General features: G+C 41.0%; 1 protein-coding gene across 5 annotated transcripts in view; it reads left to right on the forward strand.

The window, feature by feature from the left end:
* Positions 1–24,289, forward strand: part of arnt2 (aryl-hydrocarbon receptor nuclear translocator 2) — a 158,541-nt gene that overhangs the window by 72,780 nt on the left and 61,472 nt on the right. For 4 of the 5 annotated variants that reach the window (XM_049602843.1, XM_049602871.1, XM_049602861.1 and 1 more), the window contains one exon: positions 4,356–4,441. In XM_049602843.1, coding sequence (XP_049458800.1) covers positions 4,356–4,441 — 86 coding nt within the window. Of the gene's footprint in view, positions 1–4,355; positions 4,442–21,524; positions 22,686–24,289 lie in introns of those variants that run through there. The other variant, XM_049602835.1, reaches the window with a different exon arrangement.

The raw sequence follows: 24,289 nt of genomic DNA on the forward strand, positions 1-24,289 counted from the left end.
TACTGCTTTGCACACTCTTGCACACTCAAATGGTTTCCACTTCACAGGTGTGCCTTATCAGGGTTAATTAGTGGAATTTCTTGCTTTATCAATGGGGTTGGGACCATCAGTTGTGTTGTGCAGAAGTCAGGTTAATACACAGCCGACAGCCCTATTGGACAACTGTTAAAATTCATATTATGGCAAGAACCAATCAGCTAAGTAAAGAAAAACGAGTGGCCATCATTACTTTAAGAAATGAAGGTCAGTCAGTCCGGAAAATTACAAAAACTTTAAATGTGTCCCCAAGTGGAGTCGTAAAAACCATCAAGCGCTACAACAAAACTGGCACACATGAGGACCGACCCAGGAAAGGAAGACCAAGAGTCACCTCTGCTTCTGAGGATAAGTTCATCTGAGTCACCAGCCTCAGAAATCTCAAGTTAACAGCAGCTCAGATCAGAGACCAGATGAATGCCACACAGAGTTCTAGCAGCAGACCCATCTCTAGAACAACTGTTAAGAGGAGACTGCGCGAATCAGGCCTTCATGGTCAAATAGCTGCTAGGAAACCACTGCTAAGGAGAGGCAACAAGCAGAAGAGATTTGTTTGGGCCAAGAAACACAAGGAATGGACATTAGACCAGTGGAAATCTGTGCTTTGGTCTGATGAGTCCAAATTTGAGATCTTTGGTTCCAACCGCCGTGTCTTTGTGAGACGCAGAAAAGGTGAACGGATGGATTCCACATGCCTGGTTCCCACTGTGAAGCATGGAGGAGGAGGTGTGATGGTGTGGGGGTGTTTTGCTGGTGACACTGTTGGGGATTTATTCAAAATTGAAGGCACACTGAACCAGCATGGCTACCACAGCATCCTGCAGCGACATGCCATCCCATCCGGTTTGCGTTTAGTTGGACGATCTTTAATTTTTCAACAGGACAATGACCCCAAACACACCTCCAGGCTGTGAAAGGGCTATTTGACCAAGAAGGAGAATGATGGAGTGCTGCGGCAGATGACCTGGCCTCCACAGTCACCGGACCTGAACCCAATCGAGATGGTTTGGGGTGAGCTGGACCGCAGAGTGAAGGCAAAGGGGCCAACAAGTGCTAAACACCTCTGGGAACTCCTTCAAGACTGTTGGAAAACCATTTCAGGTGACTACCTCTTGAAGCTCATGGAGAGAATGCCAAGAGTGTGCAAAGTAGTAATAAGAGCAAAGGGTGGCTATTTTGAAGAAACTAGAATATAAAACATGTTTTCAGTTATTTCACCTTTTTTTGTTAAGTACATAACTCCACATGTGTTCATTCATAGTTTTGATGCCTTCAGTGAGAATCTACAATGTAAATAGTCATGAAAATAAAGAAAACGCATTGAATGAGAAGGTGTGTCCAAACTTTTGGCCTGTACTGTATATATATATATATATATATATATATATATATATATATATATATATATATAGCTAAACTCTGCTGGTTTTCTACCCGGAAGTATTTGTTAACAACAAGGCGATTCCCTATATAGTCCGGCCAGTCATGGCTTTGTAAAAGGTTATGTTTGTTCAATGAATGTAGAGTCTGTATATAGAGACTATGCAACTAGTAACCAGTAATTTACTGTAAATGCACAGTCAAATAATTTACAGTGTAGCTAATACAGTGACTTTGGTCAATTCCAAACTATCTGTTTGATTACACAAGGGGAAATTTAAATTATCATCTGTTATATACAAAGACAATGAAATTAATACAGTAAACCACAAAACACTGAATAAGTCAGTTTGTAAAGTGGATTTATCTCATGTCAGATCACTTTACATATAAGGAGAATAAAAAAGAAGACTTACCCTTGGTCAACCACAGTAATCATCAGACCATCAACCTTAACAAAATTTCAGTTTTCATCCAGACTAGGAGCTTTACAGGATTAAGAATATCCAGCAAAATGTTATACATACATACATATATACACATGAGCACATAGAAGTTAAGAGAGTGACAAAGTCTTATTATGCTGTGCTGCTAGACTGTGGAAAAAGAAATGTGTAAAATTCATCACTTGATATAATTATTTTGAACTGGCCATTGTTCAGTTCTCCACACCAGATGGGTATACCTCACAGTCAGTACGTTTACATGCACACAGTAGTCAAGCTAAGCTCATAGCTCGGCTAATCAGTCAAGTTGGACTTCTCGTGAGTATATATGCAGAAGAGAAAATACAATCTCTGACCAAGTACGTCTGACTCTGCCTGGATAGGTGGCGCTGTGTCCTTTTTAATATAGTGCGTATTGATCTAGTTCCGGTTGACCCCAAAGAGGAAGCAAACGACGAATGAGCATGAATGTAGTTTCCTCGTCTGTCTAGAAGCACATCTTCTGCTTCTCAGTGGCCATGGTATCTGTTCGTTTTTCCAGGAGTTACTGCACTGCTGTATACTGAACTGCTACGTCATCTCCTTCTTCTTCCGAAAGAAAAAGTGGTGCATGCACAAAACGCTGAATCCGACTCTAGTCGGACTAAGTGGATACATGCAGTAATAGTTCGATTTTCAATCAAATTATCTAGCTGTGTGTTGTCTTGGTGACTTGTGTTAATTGAGCTATGGATAGTCCAATTTTGCGTTTTTCTGCGTGTAAATGTACTGAGTGAGATTAGTGTTTGAGTGAGGTATGTTGAGTCTAAAGCCAGAGTTTTCTGTCCCACAAAGGCGGCTGTCTTTTCACCTAGCAAGATTGCCATGGTAATTTATACTGCATAGCTTATCTGGTCAGGACCAGGTTTTGTTCTGTGTTCTTTCACTAGTCATCTCATTTGGAAATAACATTACTCTCTAGTCAATAGTCAATCTATGAGCGATACAGATTCTCAGCTGAGGGAATACATTTTAAAAGCACTTTATTCAACACGTTGAGCCTTAACTTAACATTAGTAATGCCACCTAACAAGCTGTGCAATAGCAGTAGTGATGTATGTGTCATGTTGCATGGTTTGTTTGTTTGTTTGTTTTTGCCATGGCAACCTGTGATGCAGTGTTTATTTTATCACTAAGGTTGTTGTTGCTCTCAATGAACTAATGTACTGAATATGTTTGTAGTGTTTACTGGTCCATTTATGCATGCTGGCTCTAAGTACAATCACAGGTAGCATACATTTACAGCTCACTATTCTGTTTACCAGATGAAATTTACTTACAGTGCTGATATATTACAGCAAATAGAAAACTGATTAGACAAATTATTAGTGTGTTTATCACAGATAATATTCAATCAATAAAATTAATTTCATTCTGATGTGTCGAAAAACTTCAGTGATTTCCACATCTCCTCCATTATGTGGCAGTGACAGCATATACTTAGATCTTGAGTAAACGTTTAAATCTGTTCCATCAAGTTTAAAGAATGTGTAGCTGTCTGGTTAGAAATACACAGAGTGGTCAAATAGTTTTATTAACTTTTGAATTTACACAAGTAGTCATTTTCTGCCAGCATTCCTCTCTTTCCTTTCCAACAGTGTTGCTTTTGGTTGTAATTTCTTTTCATATTCTTCAGAGGCAGGAGCAGGCAGCAGGCAGTCGATCATTTTTAAGAGTCAAATGAGGTGCTAAACAAGGTCATCAATGTGCAGAGAAGAAGACAGCCTGAGTTACCTGTTATCTCTGACTGAGGCTTGATGGTTTGTTGAGCCAGCTCAGACAAATAGAGCCTGACTCTTTTGGACTGTCTTCTTGGTACAACCCTCAGATTCTGATATGCCCAGGTTATATGGTTTGAATATATACATAACAAATCCAGTAATTGGCAGTAATATTCAATTTAACAGAGACTTCTGAAACAAACCACAGCCACTTCCTGTTTGACCAAAAACAGATATTTTACCCCTTTTTCATCTCAAAGTCGTCAATTACCGTTGCCTAGTCAGTGATTTCAGCATCAGACACCGACGGCAAAAGCTACCCTTTGCAGTGGTATGATAAAATGCCTGGCGGTGTCATTTCATAATGCAGCTGGACGAAACCTTTCTCGGTGTTATAATATGCGATATGTGACTACTTGGGTTAAAAGCATGATGAATATGACAAATACAGATAGTGGCTTTGCATTACACCCTTTTTGTGCAGTGGGTAAACATTCTTGTATTGCAAAAGCAGATACTTGGAACAAAGAGCCTGCAGTCTTCAGTATTAAATGTCTGAGAGATCCTGCTCTGTTGTCTCTGAGTCCTTTCACAGCTGAGTGTCTAACATGCTGCTGTGTGTGTGTGTGTGTGTGTGTGTGTGTGTGTGTGTGTGTGTGTGTGTGTGTGTGTGTGTGTGTGTGTGCGTGTGTGTGTCTGTCTGTCTGTGTGTCTGTGTGTCTGTGATGGACAGGAATGGCCTTGGACCCTCAAAAGAAGGAGAGGCTCAGTACTCTGTGGTGCATTGCACAGGCTACATCAAAGCCTGGCCCCCTGCAGGTAAACTAACACATACACTATCCTGAACTGGGTGCTCTTGTCTCTATCCCTGCTTAACCCAAACTTCACCTCACTACACGAGTCCCTGGCCAGAATATGTGTAGCCTGGCCTAACTTAAAGCAGCTGTGGGCTCTCCACAGCTCTGGATCAGGAGCTAGATTCAAGCGCAGATCCACAAACAGCCTGTGTGGTTCTTGTATCCCATCCAGAGTGTGTAAGTGGAACATCAGGATTCAGAGCAGCTTCTGTGAAAGTCTGTGTTTTCTTGTGTGGTAAGATTATGGTCTATCCCACAAGCCTATGCTCACATACAGTGCAAAGGAAAGATGTTTTGGGGGGCTTTTTGCCTTTTTATTGGATAGTTCAGCCAGAGATGGACAGGAAAGGGGGGAGAGAAAGACCAGGTGAGCTAATGTCTCACAAAGCAAACATTTAGTAACTTTGTCTGAAAATGGCTACTGGAGAGTTTTTGCCATCTGTCTTGTAGATGATGCATATTCCAGCTGACAGTGCAGATATTTGCTGTATCAACAATCTTGTATGTGGAGTGTGTTCCACCTACCAGGGACCTTCTGGGAAAAAAATCTGTCCACAAGACTTTTGTGTTACAAAATATCTCCGTCCAAAACCCCTAACACTCTGGGTGTTAGCTGTCTTTAGCAGTCTCCCCTCCTCACAAAGGCAGTAAAGTATACAGGCTAATCCAAAACAGCTACTGGAGATCTTATCAGCATTGATTCCCCTTTGATATAAGGACTAAGGAGCTCACTCAAAGATACAAGTGATGCTTCTTCCACTCCTCAGTCAACAACAATCCCACTCTGGAAAGCGTTCCACCATCTGCTGTCTGACCGGGCCTGATCCAAAACTGACGTGTTGGACTACTTTAAACCACAGACACTGAGGTGGAGCAAATAACATAGGGCGCAGCAGAAACCTTTGTTCATTTGTGAAGTGTTGCAGAAATTTTAACTTTAAGTGTAAAGTAACCACTTGGCCAAGCAGTACAAAAAAAGCATAAACAAAGCAGTAGTCAGCCATTGTTGTTATTGTTTGTGGAGCATGCTCATCACATAAAGCACTAATGGGCATGTGCAAATTGAGGTCATTATTTCCCAAACACACATTTCCACACAAATAAAAAGGAACTGAAAAAACGCGAATTTTTATAAAAAATCTCCATTAGAGTGACTTAAAGGCGCTGTATGTAAGAATGTGGCCAAAACGGTTAGTGCACTCAAATACAAAATACTGCCGCGAGTCGTGTCCGCCCCCCCCTCCCCTACAGATTCGAGGTTGCTGGACAGCGGCACGCTGGAGACTGATTTGTTTGCCCACGGGCGGCTGCCGTGGCAGGGCCATGTCGCCGCATCCATGATCTTCGGTTTTCTCAGTGGACTGTTCGAGTAAGTCCGGCTTCTCTGCTGCTAACACTGCTGCCGGGATACAGCGGAGGAGCCGGCTGCTAATGTTATGTACCGGGACACTGCTAATGCTGCTTGCCATGCTGCTGTAGCTCAGTCGTAACTGTAACTGATGCTGAGACTCTACTCTGACTGTGTGACTGGTAGATGGCGTTGGGTGGCGCAACAGGCGAAAACACAAACATAAACATGATTTGCGGACCGTAAAGTATTTTTTTAAATGCCAATATTCTGGCCGTACGATTGTTGTCGGTGAGATCATTATGTTATATGAACATTATTCCTTAGTCTCTGTGACGTATTAGGAGGATTTTATGACTATTTGCTTTAGAGTTCTTACAGTTAGCTCCTTTAAGACTCTGCATGTGGATGAGAGACCAAAATGTAGAGGAAAATATCTGTTAACAAAAATATCAGACAGGGCTTAACTAATCACCTCATGTTGTAAAATGCACCTGCAGGGCAACATTCCTCATATTTGTTAGGGAGTGAAACAGGAGTGGAAATTGCGGGTCTTCTTGCCTTACACAATGTGATCCCATCCACACCCTGAAGATCTGTTTTGGAGTATGAAACAGTCACCCTCAGCAGGTTTGAAACTTTGCTTTTAAAGGTTTAGAGTTTGCTCCTGTCTGAGGAAAATCAGCTTTGGTCACCCAGAATAACCATTTGTTACAATGCAATACTGACACTGTGATTAAAGAAAAACATCTGAAGACATTTCTCAAAGCTCTCCTGTACTCAGTCCAACCATTTTACTGACCCGTCTCACTGACCTGCAGACAGAAATCCAAACCTAAAAACTCACCTCACCCATTGCCCTAAACAAAAAAACTATCTATTTTCTTACCACTTCACTACATATTTACAACATACTTTCCTTACTATGTTGGGGTTAAGAGAAGAGTACGTGAATGCATTTAGACATAATTTTTCCTTTTTTTTTTTTCATTTATCTAAATCAAACAAAATCAGGTTCTTTGGAACCTCCTCAAAGACTTCCATTTAAAGCACCAAGTCTGGTGATATTGCAAATTTCACTTTTTGTCAGAAAATGCCATGAAATGATTCAAACTAGAGATGCCTTGATCAAACTAAGTATTGTATATGTACTTAAGTCAGATATATCTTATTTCTCTGTGCCAGAGAGCTCCATTATTGTCCAAAAACTAGGGATGCTTGATGACAAAAGTTATGTCATCCGGCAGAGTTTTGTCTGGCTCTTGGGCTGTTGCTTGAAGTACAGGCTGCACTAACAGCATTTTTGTGTTGCCCGCCACCCATGCGGCAGCTTGCACTCAAAGAGTATAGAGGAAGATCAAGAGACAATCCTGCCCCTCTCTCTCTCAGACTTGGACCGAAACTCAATCAAATGGTAAAACTAGGACTATATATCAAGGTTATGTTACTGCACTGCCTATTTCTCTCCTATAATGTTTTTAGAAACATATTTTAGTGCCTTGTGTAACTGTAATAACGGGACTTTGTGAACAGGAAGTGGGCACGATACCCAGCTGCATAATTCTTCCCTTCAAATGTTTTCAGAAACAGTTATAGCTTACTGTTTATCTGAGATATGAGATCATTTCTTGCTCATTGTTTTGACCAGATGTGTTCGCATTACATTACCCACAAAAGAGTTTATTGGGTCGGTGTGGCGCGGGGCATTCTGGTAATTGTAGGTTTTCTCCCTCTTGTACAAAAATGTTGTTTATCTTTGTTTCTCTGGTCCTGTAGCACCAATTTCAAAAGTATTTATGTCTTTTTACTGCATACATATCTTACTTTTGTTAATAGGCCGTCTTTCCAGCAGTGAAACACTTCTTTAATATAACCTCTCACATGAAATGCGTAAAAAAAATTAAAAAGCCTCAAAGTCTTTTTTACTATATATACACACATAACATCATTTCCTCTCTATCTATTTTATATTGCTGTAAAAACATCAACAAATTCGTCTTTCAAAATACTGTATTAAGCTTCTCACCAAAAATTTCATCTTATAACATTTCAATTTTATTTATAAAGCCCAGTATCACAAATCACAATTTGCCTCACAGGGCTTTACAGCATACGACATCCCTCTGTCCTTTGGACCCTCACAGCGGATAAGGAAAAACTCCCCCCAAAAAAACCTTTAACGGGGAAAAAAAACGGTAGAAACCTCAGGAAGAGCAACTGAGGAGGGATCCCTCTTCCAGGATGGACAGACGTGCAATAGATGTCGTACAGAACAGATCAACATAATAAATTAACAGTTATCCGTATGACACAATGAGACAGAAAGAGAGAGAGACAGAGAGAGAAACAGAGAAAGAGAGAGATGCAGGACAGATGGTAATGACAGTAGCTTAGAACAACATTAATGAAAGTAATAATATTATAATTAATAATAATATATTAATATCTGATAGTATACATGTGTGACAATAATCATATGTGTATAATAACAGTAGAAGTATGACTAATGATAACAGCAGCAGCAGGAGGCATCTGGCAGGACCACGGCAGCAGCACAACCACACACGTCATGCTGTCCAGGCACCGCTGCAATATGAGTTAACCTAAGAGACAGTGGAGCACAAAGGCTCCGGAGAAGAGGCCAAGTTAGTGACATCCAGAATGCATCCAGAATGGTTAGCAAGATGCAGTAATAGGACACGAGAGAGAGAGAGAGAGAGAGAGAGAGAGAGAAGGAGAGAAGGTGCCTGGTGTATTATAGGGGGTCCTCCGGCAGACTAGGCCGAAGTCAGCCAAACTAGGGGCTGGTACAGGGCAAGCCTGAGCCAGCCCTAACTATAAGCTTTATGAAAGAGGAAAGTCTTACGTCTAGTCTTAAATGTGCAGACTGTGTCTGCCTCCCGGACTGCAACAGGAAGATGATTCCACAGGAGAGGAGCCTGATAGCTGAATGCTCTGGCTCCTGATCTACTTTTGGAGACTTTAGGGACCACAAGTAACCCTGCATTCTCCGAGCGCAGAGTTCCGGTGGGATAATATGGCACTATGAGCTCTCTAAGATATGATGGAGCTTGACCATTTAGAGCTTTTTAAGTTATCAGTAGGATTTTAAATTCAATTCTGGATTTTACAGGGAGCCAGTGCAGAGAAGCTAAAACAGGAGAAATATGATCTCGTTTCTTAGTTCCTGTTCGTACGCGTGCTGCTAGATTCTGAATTAGCTGGAGAGTTTTTAAGGACTTACTAGAGCTACCTGATAATAGAGAGTTACAGTAATCCAGCCTTGAAGTAACAAAAGCGTGGACCAATTTTTCTGCATCTTTTCGGGTCAGGAGAGGCCTAATTTTCGCAATATTATGCAGATGAAAAAACGCAGTCCATGAGGTTTGTTTTAAATGAGAATTAAAAGACAAATCTTGATCAAATGTTACTCCGAGGTTTCTTACGGTAGTGCTAGGGGCCAGAGCAATGCCATCTAGAGAAACTATGTCATCAGATAAAGAGTCTCTGAGTTGTTTGGGGCCAAGAACAATAACTTCAGTTTTGTCTGAATTTAACATCAGGAAATTGGTGCTCATCCAGGTTTTTATGTCTTTAAGGCAATTATGAAGTTTAGTTAATTGATTACTTTCTTCTGGCTTCATAGATAAATACAACTGTGTATCATCCACATAACAATGGAAATTTACAGAGTGATTTCTAATGATGTTACCTAAAGGAAGCATATATAGAGTAAATAGGATTGGTCCAAGCACAGAACCTTGCGGAACTCCAAAACAAACTTTAGTACGTAAGGATGATTCATTATGAACGTCAACAAACTGAAAACGATCAGATAAATAAGATTTAAACCATCTTAGTGCAGAACCTTTTAGGCCAATTAAGTGTTCCAGTCTCTGTAGCAGAATTTGATGGTCAATTGTGTCAAACGCCGCACTAAGATCTAATAAAACAAGTACAGAGACGAGTCCTTTGTCTGAAGCAATCAGAAGGTCATTTGTAATTTTAACTAGTGCTGTCTCAGTGCTATGATGCACTCTAAATCCTGACTGAAATTCCTCAAATAAATTCTTATCATGGAGAAAATCACACAGCTGGTCTGCGACTACTTTCTCAAGGATCTTTGACATAAAGGGAAGAATAGATATTGGTCTATAGTTGGCTAACACCTCTGGATCCAGGGTGGGCTTTTTTAGGAGAGGTTTAATTACAGCTACCTTAAAAGACTGTGGTACATAGCCTGTTAATAAGGATATATTGATCATATCTAATATATGAGTGTTAACTAAAGGTAAGACCTCCTTAAGTAGCCTAGTTGGGATGGGGTCAAAGAGACATGTTGATGATTTAGATGAAGAAATCGCTTCAGTCAATTCTTTAGGAGAAATCGAGGGGAAGCAAGCAATATATGTTGGGTCTTACAGCTGTGTTTGAGGTTAGATAGGTACTATCTGAGGACAAGAGGTCATGAATTTTGAGTGTTAACTAAAGGTAAGACCTCCTTAAGTAGCCTAGTTGGGATGGGGTCTAAGAGACACGTTGATGATTTAGATGAAGAAATCGCTGCGGTCAATTCTTTAAGAGAAATCGAGGGGAAGCAAGCAATATATGTTAGGTCTTACAGCTGTGTTTGAGGTTAGATAGGTACTATCTGAGGACAGGAGGTCATGAATTTCGTCATTAAAAAAGCTCAGAAAATCATTACTGCTCAGGGCTAAAGGAATACAAGGCTCAATAGAGTTTTGACTCTCAGTCAGCCTGGCTACAGTGCTGAAAAGAAACCTGGGGTTATTCTTGAGTAATAGTTTGCTCTGGCATTGCGGAGGCCCCTCTTATACGTTTTGAGACTGTCTGCCCAGATTAAACGAGATTCTTCCAGGTTGGTTAATTGCCAGTTCCTTTCAAATTTTCACGATATTTGTTTTAACTTACGGGTTTGAGAGTTATACCAAGGAGCGAACTTTCTTTGCTTTGTTAACTTCTTTTTACGAGGAGCTACAGAGTCGAGTGTTGTTCGCAGCGAGCCTAAGGCGCTATCGACAAGATGATCAATTTGGGAGAGGTTAAAGTCGGCACGGGAAACCTCTGTTAACCTCTGAAACCTCCGAAGGACTTGGTATTGAACTTAACGATGGAGTAATCATTTCCTTAAATTTTGCGACAGCACTATCTGATAAACATCTAGTATAGTAACTGTTGCTGAGTGGCGTGTAATCGAGTAAAAAGAAATCAGAAGTAATCAAATAATGATCTGATAGCGAGGGATTCTGTGGAAAGACTGTTGGGTTATCAATTTCAATTCCATACGTCAGAACTAGATCGAGGGTATGGTTAAAACAATGAGTGGGTTCATGTACACCCTGACTGAAGCCAATGGAGTCTAATGATGAGATAAACATGGTAGCCAGGGAGTCATTATCAACGTCGACATGAATGTTAAAATCGCCTACAATAATAACTTTATCTGATTTAAGAACTAAACTGGATAAAAACTCATTCAGAAACAAATTCAGAATACGGGCCAGGAGCACGGTACACTATAACAAATAAAAGTGGCTGCAAGGTTTTCCAGGTTGGATGTAAAAGACTAAGAACGAGGCTTTCAAATGAATTATAATCTAGTTTAGGTTTAGGGCTGATTAACAGACTAGAGTTAAAAATGGCTGCAACTCCCCCTCCTCGGCCACTGCCTCGAGGAATGTGGGTATTATTATGACTGGGAGGAGTGGATTCATTTAGACTGACATATTCATCTGGTCACAGCCAGGTTTCGATGAGACTGAGTAAATCAATATGATTATCTGAAATTAATTTGTTTACTAACGCTGCTTTAGACAATAGAGACCTGATATTTAACAGTCCGCATTTAATTCTCCTGTTTTGTCTTTCTGTTACAGAAGAGGTTTTAATTTTTATGAGGTTGTTATGCACAACTCCTCTTTGTTTAGTTTTAGATTAAGATAATTAAGGTGGTCGGGGGACAAACACCATTTATATAAAGCTATGAAAACTATGGGTGGGTAATTGCACTAGAAGCTCAGAGAAGCATAAAGGACTGCGACTCTGAGTCCTGATCTCAACTCTGGGTTGTCAGGGATTCGAATTACTAATAAAGTTTACTAGAAATGACAGCAGCTCCATCCAAAGTGGGATGAATGCCGTCTCTCCTAATAAGACCAGGTTTTCAGGTTTGCCAATTATTAACGACACCCACATTGTTAGCTGGACACCACCTGGATATTTGAATATATCATGAGAACATTATAATTTAGCATCACTCAGTTCTTTTAACCAAATCAAGCTTGAATGCATCATAATATAACTCAACCTTCGCAACCTTTGTCCGCAGTTAGTTCCAGCCACTAGCTGCAAACATCTTATGTTAACTAGTTCACCTCCTGCTGATTTCAACAGATTTGTTGTTCACAATGTAGCATTATCAGGGAAACAATAGGGTGTGTCCGCTGATGTGTTTATAGTGAGTTTACTGCGTCCTTTCATCCCAACAGCGTCCTGGGAAAGACCTCTTTTCATACCAGACACATTTTCTATTGTCTCTGGGATGACGGGATGCTGTTAGTCCCAAGCCCTGCTTTTTAGCCTGCCCAAAATTGACATGACACAATGGAGAAACACCGGCCACTGCCATAGGTGAATGTCATCGTATTTGCTGATAGGCCGATGGCAGTCAACAAAGCGAATATCATCCGATCCCGATGTGCGGCTGATAAATCCATGCCTTGCTACTACCAAATATTGAAACACATCAGTGAGCCACAATGTTAAACAGGGTTACTTGTTCCTTCATTACTAAGAACACACACTGTTGATTATTTTTGACTCAATCCCACATTGATCAATCCCACATCTCAAATACTGGACCCAGAAATAACTCACTGGAACACCACGTCAATGAAACCTTTGCTGAAAATAGACTGGAACCAATGCACTATTTCCTCCTGTTTGAGTGACATTTGCTAAAAATTACAATGACCAGCTGTTTGAGAGCATAATGTGGGCTTTATTAAAATTGAAACCATATATTTATGAGCCACTTTTAAATATTTACATCTCAGTAGGAGCTAATGAGCTCAGGGCAAAGAGTCCCAGACTGGGTAGGCTTATCAGAAAGTACTGGGAGGTGGACTAACACATTTTATTACACGGCTCTATTAAATGCTGTATTCTGATTGGTTAGTCGCAGCATTCAGCGGTCTGATATTACTGTGTAATGACCGCTGCTAGTAGCAACGGTCATTACACAGTTGCTATGTAGCCCAGCGTTGCTAGGGACGCTGCCCTGCAACACTGCAGCTGTCAAACAACTTCCGAGGGAAAAAACAAACAGAAATGGCTGATTTTTAACATTTCTTTTAACTTATTTGGAGAGTAGCTACAAGGATTTTGAGGAATGGGATGCCGCTGAAGAAAAAGAAATGGAGAAGGAAAGAAAAAAATCAAACGAAAAACTGCACAAGGAACTGACACCTGAAGAGCTTCAAGTGATAGAGGAGGAGAAAGATGAGATAAATACAAAAAAGACAACAAAATGGGCTGGTGTACTATACTGTACTGTACTACTACTACTATACTGATGGACTTTCTCTGCCAAAAACAAAAGAACACGAATTTGAATACACACTCGGCAGTCATGCTTAATGACATTTACGCGAGTGTAATGCCTTGGTTCAGTCCACTAAGCCTGGGTGAGTACAAAACTTTCACCAAAAGTTGTCGAATCCGGTTGGTTTTAATGCACTTCGCGGAGGCAGACAACATTATTTATTTAACTGATAATTACCCATGTAATAAGCGGGATAATGTATAATGAGCCGGTGAATACTGGGAAAATAATTCCCTTCAGGGAAATAAAACCATTCTCAACACATTGGCATCGGCTATGCTTATGGCCTAGATAGATAGATAGATAGATAGATAGATAGATAGATAGATAGATTCAGGAGTATTACCTAGACCTGCTCTATGTGTAAAGTGCCCTGAGATAACTTTTGTTGTGATTTGGCACTATGTAAATAAGATTGAATCTAAAAAATAGATAGATAATCAATGTTGCTGTGCCTCATGCGTAAATGCGCATATACTTGGCGTATCTGGAGATTTAAATAATCAATGAATCAATCAATCAATCAATCAATCAATTTTATTTATAAAGCCCAGTATCACAAATCACAATTTGCCTCACAGGGCTTTACAGCATACGACATCCCTCTGTCCTTTGGACCCTCACAGCGGATAAGGAAAAACTCCCCAAAAAAACCCCTTTAACGGGGGAAAAAAAACGGTAGAAACCTCAGGAAGAGCAACTGAGGAGGGATCCCTCTTCCAGGACGGACAGACGTGCAATAGATGTCGTACAGAACAGATCAACATGATAAATTAACAGTAATCCATATGACACAGGGAGAGAGAGAGAGAGAGAGAGAGAGAGAGAGAGAGAGAGAGAGAGAGAGAGAGAGAGAGAGTGAGAGAGAGAGATGCAGGTAATGACAGTATCTTACAACAACATTAATGGAAGTAATAATATTATAGTTATAGTTCTGGTTACTGCGGTACAATATGTTGAAAGTATGTATTAATACCTGGCAGTATACATGTGTGACAATAATCATATGTGTATAATAACAGAAGAAGTATGACTAATGACTAATGATGGCAGCAGCAGCAGGAGGCATCTGGCGGGACCACGGCAGCAGCACAACCACACACGTCACGCTGTCCAGGCACCGCTATGATATGAGTTAATCTGAGAGACAGTGGAGCACAAAGGCTCCGGAGAAGAAGCCGAGTTAGTGACATCCAGAATGGCCGGGTTAAGTTACTGCTTCTCACTTTTTATTCCCCTGTACAGTGTTTCCCTGCAGAGCTACAGTGGAAGGATCATAACAAAAAATACAAAAGACTGTAACATTAAAAGATATCTGCCTGAGGTTATTAAATACCTGCAGCGAGCACCCCACTTCACCTCCCACCCTGCAGCAGAAACAATAAGCGCGTTTCCCCATAAAGAGATATGCTGTGCGCATTTACGCACGAGGCACAGCAGCGTCCCTTTTATTATTAATATTATTGTTATTTATTATTTATCTGTCTATTTATGCAGTAGGGGCACATAATATTGATTTAACAATAAAGGCCAAACACAAGTTAATTACTGGTTGTGGTCTAATTTCTACTCCAATTGCCCATTTGAAGAAGAAAATGGAAAAAGCATGTGGATTTCCATTATTTTTTTATTCACACAGAAAAACAAAATAATGCATTTAATATTTGTTTATCCTGTTAGAGAGAGTTGCTAGTTGCTAGAGAACTAGTGAGTGAGTGAGGGTGTGAGGGAGATGCAGATTTGCCTGGGTTTTTGGACGAATGAAATTATGTAACGCCACTTGACCCTATATTGATATAAACGGTACTGTCTAAATCTGCATCTTGCTTGAAAATATATTGTATGTAGTCTTTATATCACCCAGCCCTAGAATTACCCACTGTACTAATTCCAAATGTCAACTGAATTTGGCCTACAGAATTTGTCCTAAATCTGTTCTGAAGGAAGAAAACTATTTTTTTAATTCATTTAAAAAAAATAAGAATCTGTTGATCAGAAGTATTAGATGTAGATATATTTGTACTTTTTATATACTGTATTGTATGTAAAGCAATCTTAGTGTCATACCTTCAACCAGTACAACTGTAGTATCCAGTAGTTCAGTGGTACACACAAGGCTTCAGATGCACTTTCTTCAGCACACACACACACACACGCACACACACACACACACACACACACACACACACACACACACATACACACACACACACACACACACACATTGTGCTGTGTTTACAGAGACAGGAATTGGAATGCATGCCCTTGGTGTCAAACCAGGTGTCTAGTAGGCTGATGAGTTTAAGTGGGGTGATGGAACTGAGCAACATCAAGTAACAGACAACTAAATGGCTTCTGAGAACTTTGAGATGACGTTTAGATATTTCTGAAGTATAACACAAACACTATTTGAAATCACTGACACATAGTTTACTTCCTCGGACTAAAAATACTCCTTTGGAATGTTCTGGAAACAAAGCTGCTGGCAAACGGTCATCAGGCGAGACACACACACACTCATAAATTGCAGATGGATGACAAATAGACAGAGGCTGCAGACAGATGTGTTGCACACTGAGCACCCATGCAGATGCTGCTGACTGAATTGTGAGAGGAGAGGAACGTAGACATGAAGTCTTTATCTCTTAACTGTGTGCTAAACTGCCATTGTTACCCGTAAGGAATTTCAGCAAGTAAATTGTCTGCTCTGTGGTTACTTCATATTAAACGGCATCCAGGTCCATCTGGAAGTGATTACAGACTTATTATATGTTCCTATAGACTCTTCCCTCTGGCCTTAATGTTGGGCAGTGAATGGTCATCGGTAAAACTTGTGATTATGAGCTCCTGCCAGATCTAATCTACAACAACTGGGAATGGGCCTAGAAAATCCAATCCTGATGCTGCCAGAAAACTTAGATAATAGCATGCTATCTCAGTCTCTTTGCCTATGCATATTGCCTATGCATACATCAACTCCAAGGAATACTATGGGATCAGTCTGCATTGGCCATTATAAATACACACTGTAATAACAAGGGCACATTTCTTCATGATGTCATCAAAGATGTATCTGTAGACTTTTTATTTGTAAGTGAAACACAGCACCAACTAAATTATTTAAAATCTTAAGTTGTGCCTTCCTCCTGGTTCCAAATACTTTTATAGTACTCTACCTACTGGCCTTGTTGGTGCTCTTGTCTTATCACAGCGGTCTACATTCCACCACAGGTGAGTACAGAGGCTGCCCTGTCAGATCTCTGCGAAGACCTGAGCTGCTCACAGACGGGTAATCTTGATGCTGCATTTCAATCAGGCTAACCTTAAAAAGGTTATACCTGACTTCCATCAAAATACTGACAGCGCCACAAGGTGAATATGGACACTGGACCACTGTTGCAGATGCAGCCACTTCAAATTTCCCAGGCCCACTGTAACACTTTTATTTATTCAATTACAAGGTCTCACCATGAGATGGCGCTTCCCTCACAGAAACACAAAAACTAACAAAGATTTTAATCTGCTCCACTGTCTCACATGCGATTACACTTTTATTGCACTACTTTTATTTTAAATCCTTTTGAGTTATTAAGTTACAGGAAACTTTTTCAACTTTGTGAAAGCTGCCTGTGACAAATTCTGAATTAACTAATTCAGAAACACATTTAACACTAGAACCACCAACATTCCAAAACCCCTTAGAACCACCAGAGCGGGTCATTTTTACCTGCTCACTGCGCTGCTGTTTGCAGAGCTCCAGAATGAAAAGTAGCCAGTTCAAGTTGGTAAACATGCACTGCTCCACACCGACGCGCCTCTGCCACTGTACAGTCGCAGATGTGTTGCAGTATGACACGATCCATCAGACACATGAATGCGCTCAAATTTATACATCCATCATCCATTTTTCCAGTTCATAATTAGGCTAGTAATAGACATTTTATCACAAATTCCTCTTGCATCAGATCTTGTGAAATATCGACAGACAGCGACAGATCAATGAGGTGAAGCCGTGCTGTGTGTGGCAGGCAGAGCGTGTGCAGAGTGTTGTACAGTCCTAACGTCAAAATGATAATTAAAAAAGAAAAGATCTATGTAATCATTTCCAATGCTTCAGTCCATATTTGTTGGCGTGTAGTCTTTGAAAAACAACATTTTCGCTGAGGTTAAAAAAAAATCCTTGTGTCTTTCACACATTCTATAAATGGAGTGGGGTGGCGTAACAGCAATCTAATCATTTATACATATGTACATATATAATAATAATAATAATAATAATGCATTTTATTTGTTAGGGCGCCTTTCAAGCCACTCAAGGTCGCCTTACAGCAAAGATAAAAAAGCATACAGCATACATGTATATATACATACATACAGTGGTGGAAAAAAGTTTTTTCAAATATTATCATGAAATATTTGTGGAAAAATCTTTTTTGTGTTTCAAAAGGTGTGGCTGCATTAGACAGATACAAACAAATACAAATTATATTTTTTTGTTTATTGTTTACAAGAAAAACTAACAAAACTAAATTCTTGACAGTTGAGCTGGCCACTCTAAGACCTGGATACTGTGCTCCTGCAGCCAAGTTCTACTGGCCTTGGATGTGTGGCAAGGGGCATTATCTTGTTGAAACATCCAGTTTTTACCTCGACGGAACAGTGCACGCGCAGAAGGGAGCATGTGGGTTTCGAGAATGGTACAATACTTGGTAGAGTTCAATGTGCCATCACAGACAGTGAGATGACCAACACCAGCAGCACTCATGCATCCCCAAACCATGATACTGCCTCCACCATGCTTGACAGTAGGTACTGTACATGCTTGAGATAATGCTTCGCCTGGCCTTCTGCGTACCCTCACCTTAGTAGGAGGAAGATAAAGCTGGAAACTGGACTCATCTGACCACAAAATCTTCTTCCAATTCCTGGCTGTCCAGTTCTTGTGTGCCTGGGCCCAACGACGCCGGGCTAACCTCTGTCTCTCATTGATCAGGGGCTTCTTGATAGCCTTGTAGGACCTTAAGCCATGATCTAAAAGTCGGCCACGTACAGTTCGGGTGGAACACTGGACACCAGTTTGGTTTAACCATCAATCAATCAATTTTATTTATAAAGCCCAATATCACAAATCACAATTTGCCTCACAGGGCTTTACAGCATACGACATCCCTCTGTCCTTAAGACCCTCACAGCGGATAAGGAAAAACTCCCCAAAAAAAACCCTTTAACGGGGGAAAAAAACGGTAGAAACCTCAGGAAGAGCAACTGAGGAGGGATCCCTCTTCCAGGACGGACAGACGTGCAATAGATGTCGTACAGAACAGATCAACATGATAAATTAACAGTAATCCATATGACACAGGGAGAGAGAGAGAGAGAGAGAGAGAGAGAGAGAGGGAGAGAGAGAGAGAGAGTGAGAGAGAGAGATGCAGGTAATGACAGTATCTTACAACAACATTAATGGAAGTAATAATATTATAGTTATAGTTCTGGTTACTGCGGTACAATATGTTGAAAGTATGTATTAATACCTGGCAGTATACATGTGTGACAATAATCATATGTGTATAATAACAGAAGAAGTATGACTAATGACTAATGATGGCAGCAGCAGCAGGAGGCATCTGGCGGGACCACGGCAGCAGCACAACCACACACGTCACGCTGTCCAGGCACCGCTGTGATATGAGTTAATCTGAGAGACAGTGGAGCACAAAGGCTCCGGAGAAGAAGCCGAGTTAGTGACATCCAGAATGGCCGGGTTAGCTAGATGCAGTAATAGGATACGAGAGAGAGAGAGAGAGAGAGAGAGAGAAGGAGAGAAGGGGCCCGGTGTATTATAGGGGGGTCCTCCGGCAGACTAGGCCTAAGTCAGCCTAACTAAGGGCTGGTACAGGACAAGCCTGAGCCAGCCCTAACTATAAGCTTCATCAAAGAGGAAAGTCTTAAGTCTAGTCTTAAATGTGGAGACGGTGTCTGCCTCCCGGACCGTAACAGGAAGATGATTCCACAGGAGAGGAGCCTGATAGCTAAAGGCTCTGGCTCCTGATCTACTTTTGGAGACTTTAGGGACCACGAGTAACCCTGCGTTCTCAGAGCGCAGTGTTCTGGTGGGATAATATGGCACTATGAGCTCTCTAAGATATGATGGAGCTTGACCATTTAGAGCTTTATAAGTTAACAGTAGGATTTTAAATTCAATTCTGGATTTTACAGGGAGCCAGTGCAGAGAAGCTAAAACAGGAGAGATATGATCGCGTTTCTTAGTTCCTGTTAGTACGTGCAGCTGCATTCTGAATTAGCTGGAGAGTTTTTAAGGACTTACTAGAGCTACCTGATAATAGAGAGTTACAATAATCCAGCCTTGAGGTAACAAAAGCGTGGACCAATTTTTCTGCATCTTTTCGGGTCAGGATAGGCCTAATTTTCGCAATATTACGCAGATGAAAAAATGCAGTCCGTGAGGTTTGCTTTAAATGAGAATTAAAAGACAAATCTTGATCAAATGTTACTCCGAGGTTTCTTACGGTAGTGGCAGGGGCCAGAGCAATGCCATCTAGAGAAACTATGTCATCAGATAAAGAGTCTCTGAGTTGTTTGGGGCCAAGAACAATAACTTCAGTTTTGTCTGAATTTAACATCAGGAAATTGGTGCTCATCCAAGTTTTTATGTCTTTAAGGCAATTATGGAGTTTAGTTAATTGATTGCTTTCTTCTGGCTTCATTGATAAATACAACTGAGTATCATCCGCATAACAATGGAAATTTATAGAGTGATTTCTAATGATGTTACCTAGAGGAAGCATATATAGAGTAAACAGGATTGGTCCGAGCACAGAACCTTGCGGAACTCCAAAACAAACTTTAGTACGTAAGGATGGTTCATTGCGAACGTCAACAAATTGAAAACGATCAGATAAATAAGATTTAAACCAGCTTAGTGCTGAACCTTTTAAGCCAATTAAGTGATCCAGTCTCTGCAGCAGAATTTGATGGTCAATTGTGTCAAACGCCGCACTAAGATCTAATAAAACAAGTACAGAGACGAGTCCTTTGTCTGAAGCAATCAGAAGGTCATCTGTAATTTTAACTAGCGCTGTCTCAGTGCTATGATGCACTCTAAATCCTGACTGAAATTCCTCAAATAAATTATTATCCTGGAGAAAATCACACAGCTGGTCTGCAACTACTTTCTCAAGGATCTTTGACATAAAGGGAAGATTAGATATTGGTCTATAGTTGGCTAACACCTCTGGATCCAGGGAGGGCTTTTTTAGTAGAGACCACTGCTGCTGAAGCTCCTGTGATGTCATTCGGCGGTTTTGCCTGCACATGCGGATCAGGATGCGGTCATTTCTTGCTGAAGAAACCCTTGGACGCCCAGATCTTGGTTTGTCTTCCAAGCTGTTGGTTTGTCTGTATGTCCGCAGAGTGTATCCAACTGCTGAAGGACTGCATCTGCACTTCCTGGCTATCTGGCGGCAGCTGTACCCTTCCTGGCTGAGAATCTTTATCTTCAGGCGTGTTTCCTGCGTTAGGTTCCTTGTTTTAGCCATTTTTGTGTCTGAAGAACTTTCAAATGTGCTGGCTTTATGTAGACACGAAGCTTAGCAACAAAAATTGTGTCTTTTAATTAAAAGAACGACCTTCATCACTGGTACCAAAATGACCCAATACTCAAAATTTCTTATGTATTTTTATGGAACCAATCAATTTTAAGTTTTTAATGGCTTTTTTAGGATTTATTTAGTATTTTGGCTGTGACTGTACTAAAAGAAATTGCACTTGAAGACCTAAGAGTGATTCTTAATGCAATATTTCGCAAATGCATGGGGTGTCCGAAAACTTTTTTCCACCACTGTATATATATATATATATATATATATATATATACAGTACAGGCCAAAAGTTTGGACACACCTTCTCATTCAATGCGTTTTCTTTATTTTCATGACTATTTACATTGTAGATTCTCACTGAAGGCATCAAAACTATGAATGAACACATGTGGAGTTATGTACTTAACAAAAAAAGGTGAAATAACTGAAAACATGTTTTATATTCTAGTTTCTTCAAAATAGCCACCCTTTGCTCTCTCCATGAGCTTCAAGAGGTGGTCACCTGAAATGGTTTCCACTTCACAGGTGTGCCTTATCAGGGTTAATTAGTGGAATTTCTTGCTTTATCAATGGGGTTGGGACCATCAGTTGTGTTGTGCAGAAGTCAGGTTAATACACAGCCGACAGCCCTATTGGACAACTGTTAAAATTCATATTATGGCAAGAACCAATCAGCTAACTAAAGAAAAACGAGTGGCCATCATTACTTTAAGAAATGAAGGTCAGTCAGTCTGGAAAATTGCAAAAACTTTAAATGTGTCCCCAAGTGGAGTCGCAAAAACCATCAAGCGCTACAACGAAACTGGCACACATGAGGACCGACCCAGGAAAGGAAGACCAAGAGTCACCTCTGCTTCTGAGGATAAGTTCATCCGAGTCACCAGCCTCAGAAATCTCAAGTTAACAGCAGCTCAGATCAGAGACCAGATGAATGCCACACAGAGTTCTAGCAGCAGACCCATCTCTAGAACAACTGTTAAGAGGAGACTGCGCCAATCAGGCCTTCATGGTCAAATAGCTGCTAGGAAACCACTGCTAAGGAGAGGCAACAAGCAGAAGAGATTTGTTTGGGCCAAGAAACACAAGGAATGGACATTAGACCAGTGGAAATCTGTGCTTTGGTCTGATGAGTCCAAATTTGAGATCTTTGGTTCCAACCGCCGTGTCTTTGTGAGACGCAGAAAAGGTGAACGGATGGATTCCACATGCCTGGTTCCCACTGTGAAGCATGGAGGAGGAGGTGTGATGGTGTGGGGGTGTTTTGCTGGTGACACTGTTGGGGATTTATTCAAAATTGAAGGCACACTGAACCAGCATGGCTACCACAGCATCCTGCAGCGACATGCCATCCCATCCGGTTTGCGTTTAGTTGGACGATCATTTATTTTTCAACAGGACAATGACCCCAAACACACCTCCAGGCTGTGTAAGGCCTATTTGACCAAGAAGGAGAGTGATGGAGTGCTGCGGCAGATGACCTGGCCTCCACAGTCACCGGACCTGAACCCAATCGAGATGGCTTGGGGTGAGCTGGACCGCAGAGTGAAGGCAAAGGGGCCAACAAGTGCTAAACACCTCTGGGAACTCCTTCAGGACTGTTGGAAAACCATTTCAGGTGACTACCTCTTGAAGCTCATGGAGAGAATGCCAAGAGTGTGCAAAGCAGTAATCAGAGCAAAGGGTGGCTATTTTGAAGAAACTAGAATATAAAACATGTTTTCAGTTATTTCACCTTTTTTTGTTAAGTACATAACTCCACATGTGTTCATTCATAGTTTTGATGCCTTCAGTGAGAATCTACAATGTAAATAGTCATGAAAATAAAGAAAACGCATTGAATGAGAAGGTGTGTCCAAACTTTTGGCCTGTACTGTATATGTATACACTATATATAGCAGGACCAGACAGTATAAGTTAGTGGGTCCTCAAACTGTGCGCTGACAGATGAGTGTGTTCACAACAACATTAAACTGGTCACTGGCTCAGTCCTGCCACATGCTTCAAGAAGTCCACCATCATTTCTGTGGAAGAAAACAAAACCAACCTGCCTGAATGACCACTGCCCAGAGGCTCTCACCTTTGTAGCAATGAAGTGCTTTAAGCAGCTGGTTATGGGTTACATCTGCTCCTCACTAACCAGCACATTGGATCCACTACAGTTTGCCTACAATTCCAAATGATCTGCAGTAGGGCTGGGCGATATGACCAAAATCTCATATCATGATATAGGTCATTTCATATCCCGATAACGATACATATCACAATATAGCACATTTTAATCCAATGAATAAAAAGTTCTCTTCGTTTGATTACATTACACTGAGTTGGGCAACTGACTGATTTTAAAGAAGACGAGAGAAAAAGAGAGAGAGAGAGAGCGAGCAGCTGTGGTCGAGCAAGCTAGAGAGTGAGTGAAGAGAGGGAGTGCTGGTAGCGAGACAGCTGGGGAATCAGATCAATGAAACGTTATTTTCTGATTGTTTCACAGCGGTTAGGTTCTAAAGCACAAACACGCCCACACTCCCACACACCTCCGCTCAACACTGAGGCTGTACTCCGCACCACCTGATTTGGTCTGAATATTGTCCACGTCTCACTGCTTGTCTGCTCTTTCTTAGCGCTGCGGGGCTGAGCCAGTGCAGCAGAGACAGACAGCAGTGGAGTTATATAAACTCGTTATGTTACTGTAAGTGCCGTAAAAGCTTTGTGAATTAAAAAGCCAAGAAGAGTAATTTATCAATGTGATCCGTGCAAAAGATGGAAAGACTCCAAATGACGAAAAATATTGCCGTAAAAAGTGTAATTTGTGATAGACATTTTTCTCTCATCACACGATATATATCGTCATATCGCACAGCCCTAATCTACAGAAGATGCCATAGCACGTATCCTCCACACCACCATATCCCACCTGGAAAAGAAAGGTAGCTATGTGAGATTGCTGTTCATTTACTACAGTTCAGTGTTTAACACCATAGTTCCTTCCAGGCTGATTACAAAGCTCAACGAGCTGGGAATAAAAAACTCACTGTGCATGTGGATTCTTGACTTCCTGACAGGCAGACCCCAGGTGGTGAGAGTGGGCACATACACCTCTTCCACCCTTATCCTTAACACTGGAGCACCCCAGGGCTGCGTTTTGAGTCCTCTGCTGTACTCACTGTACACACACGACTGTGTAACCACTTCTGACTCCAACATTGTCATCACGTTTGCTAA

This window comes from Epinephelus fuscoguttatus, linkage group LG2, assembly GCF_011397635.1.
Source record: "Epinephelus fuscoguttatus linkage group LG2, E.fuscoguttatus.final_Chr_v1".
Taxonomy (NCBI): Eukaryota; Metazoa; Chordata; class Actinopteri; order Perciformes; family Serranidae; genus Epinephelus; species Epinephelus fuscoguttatus.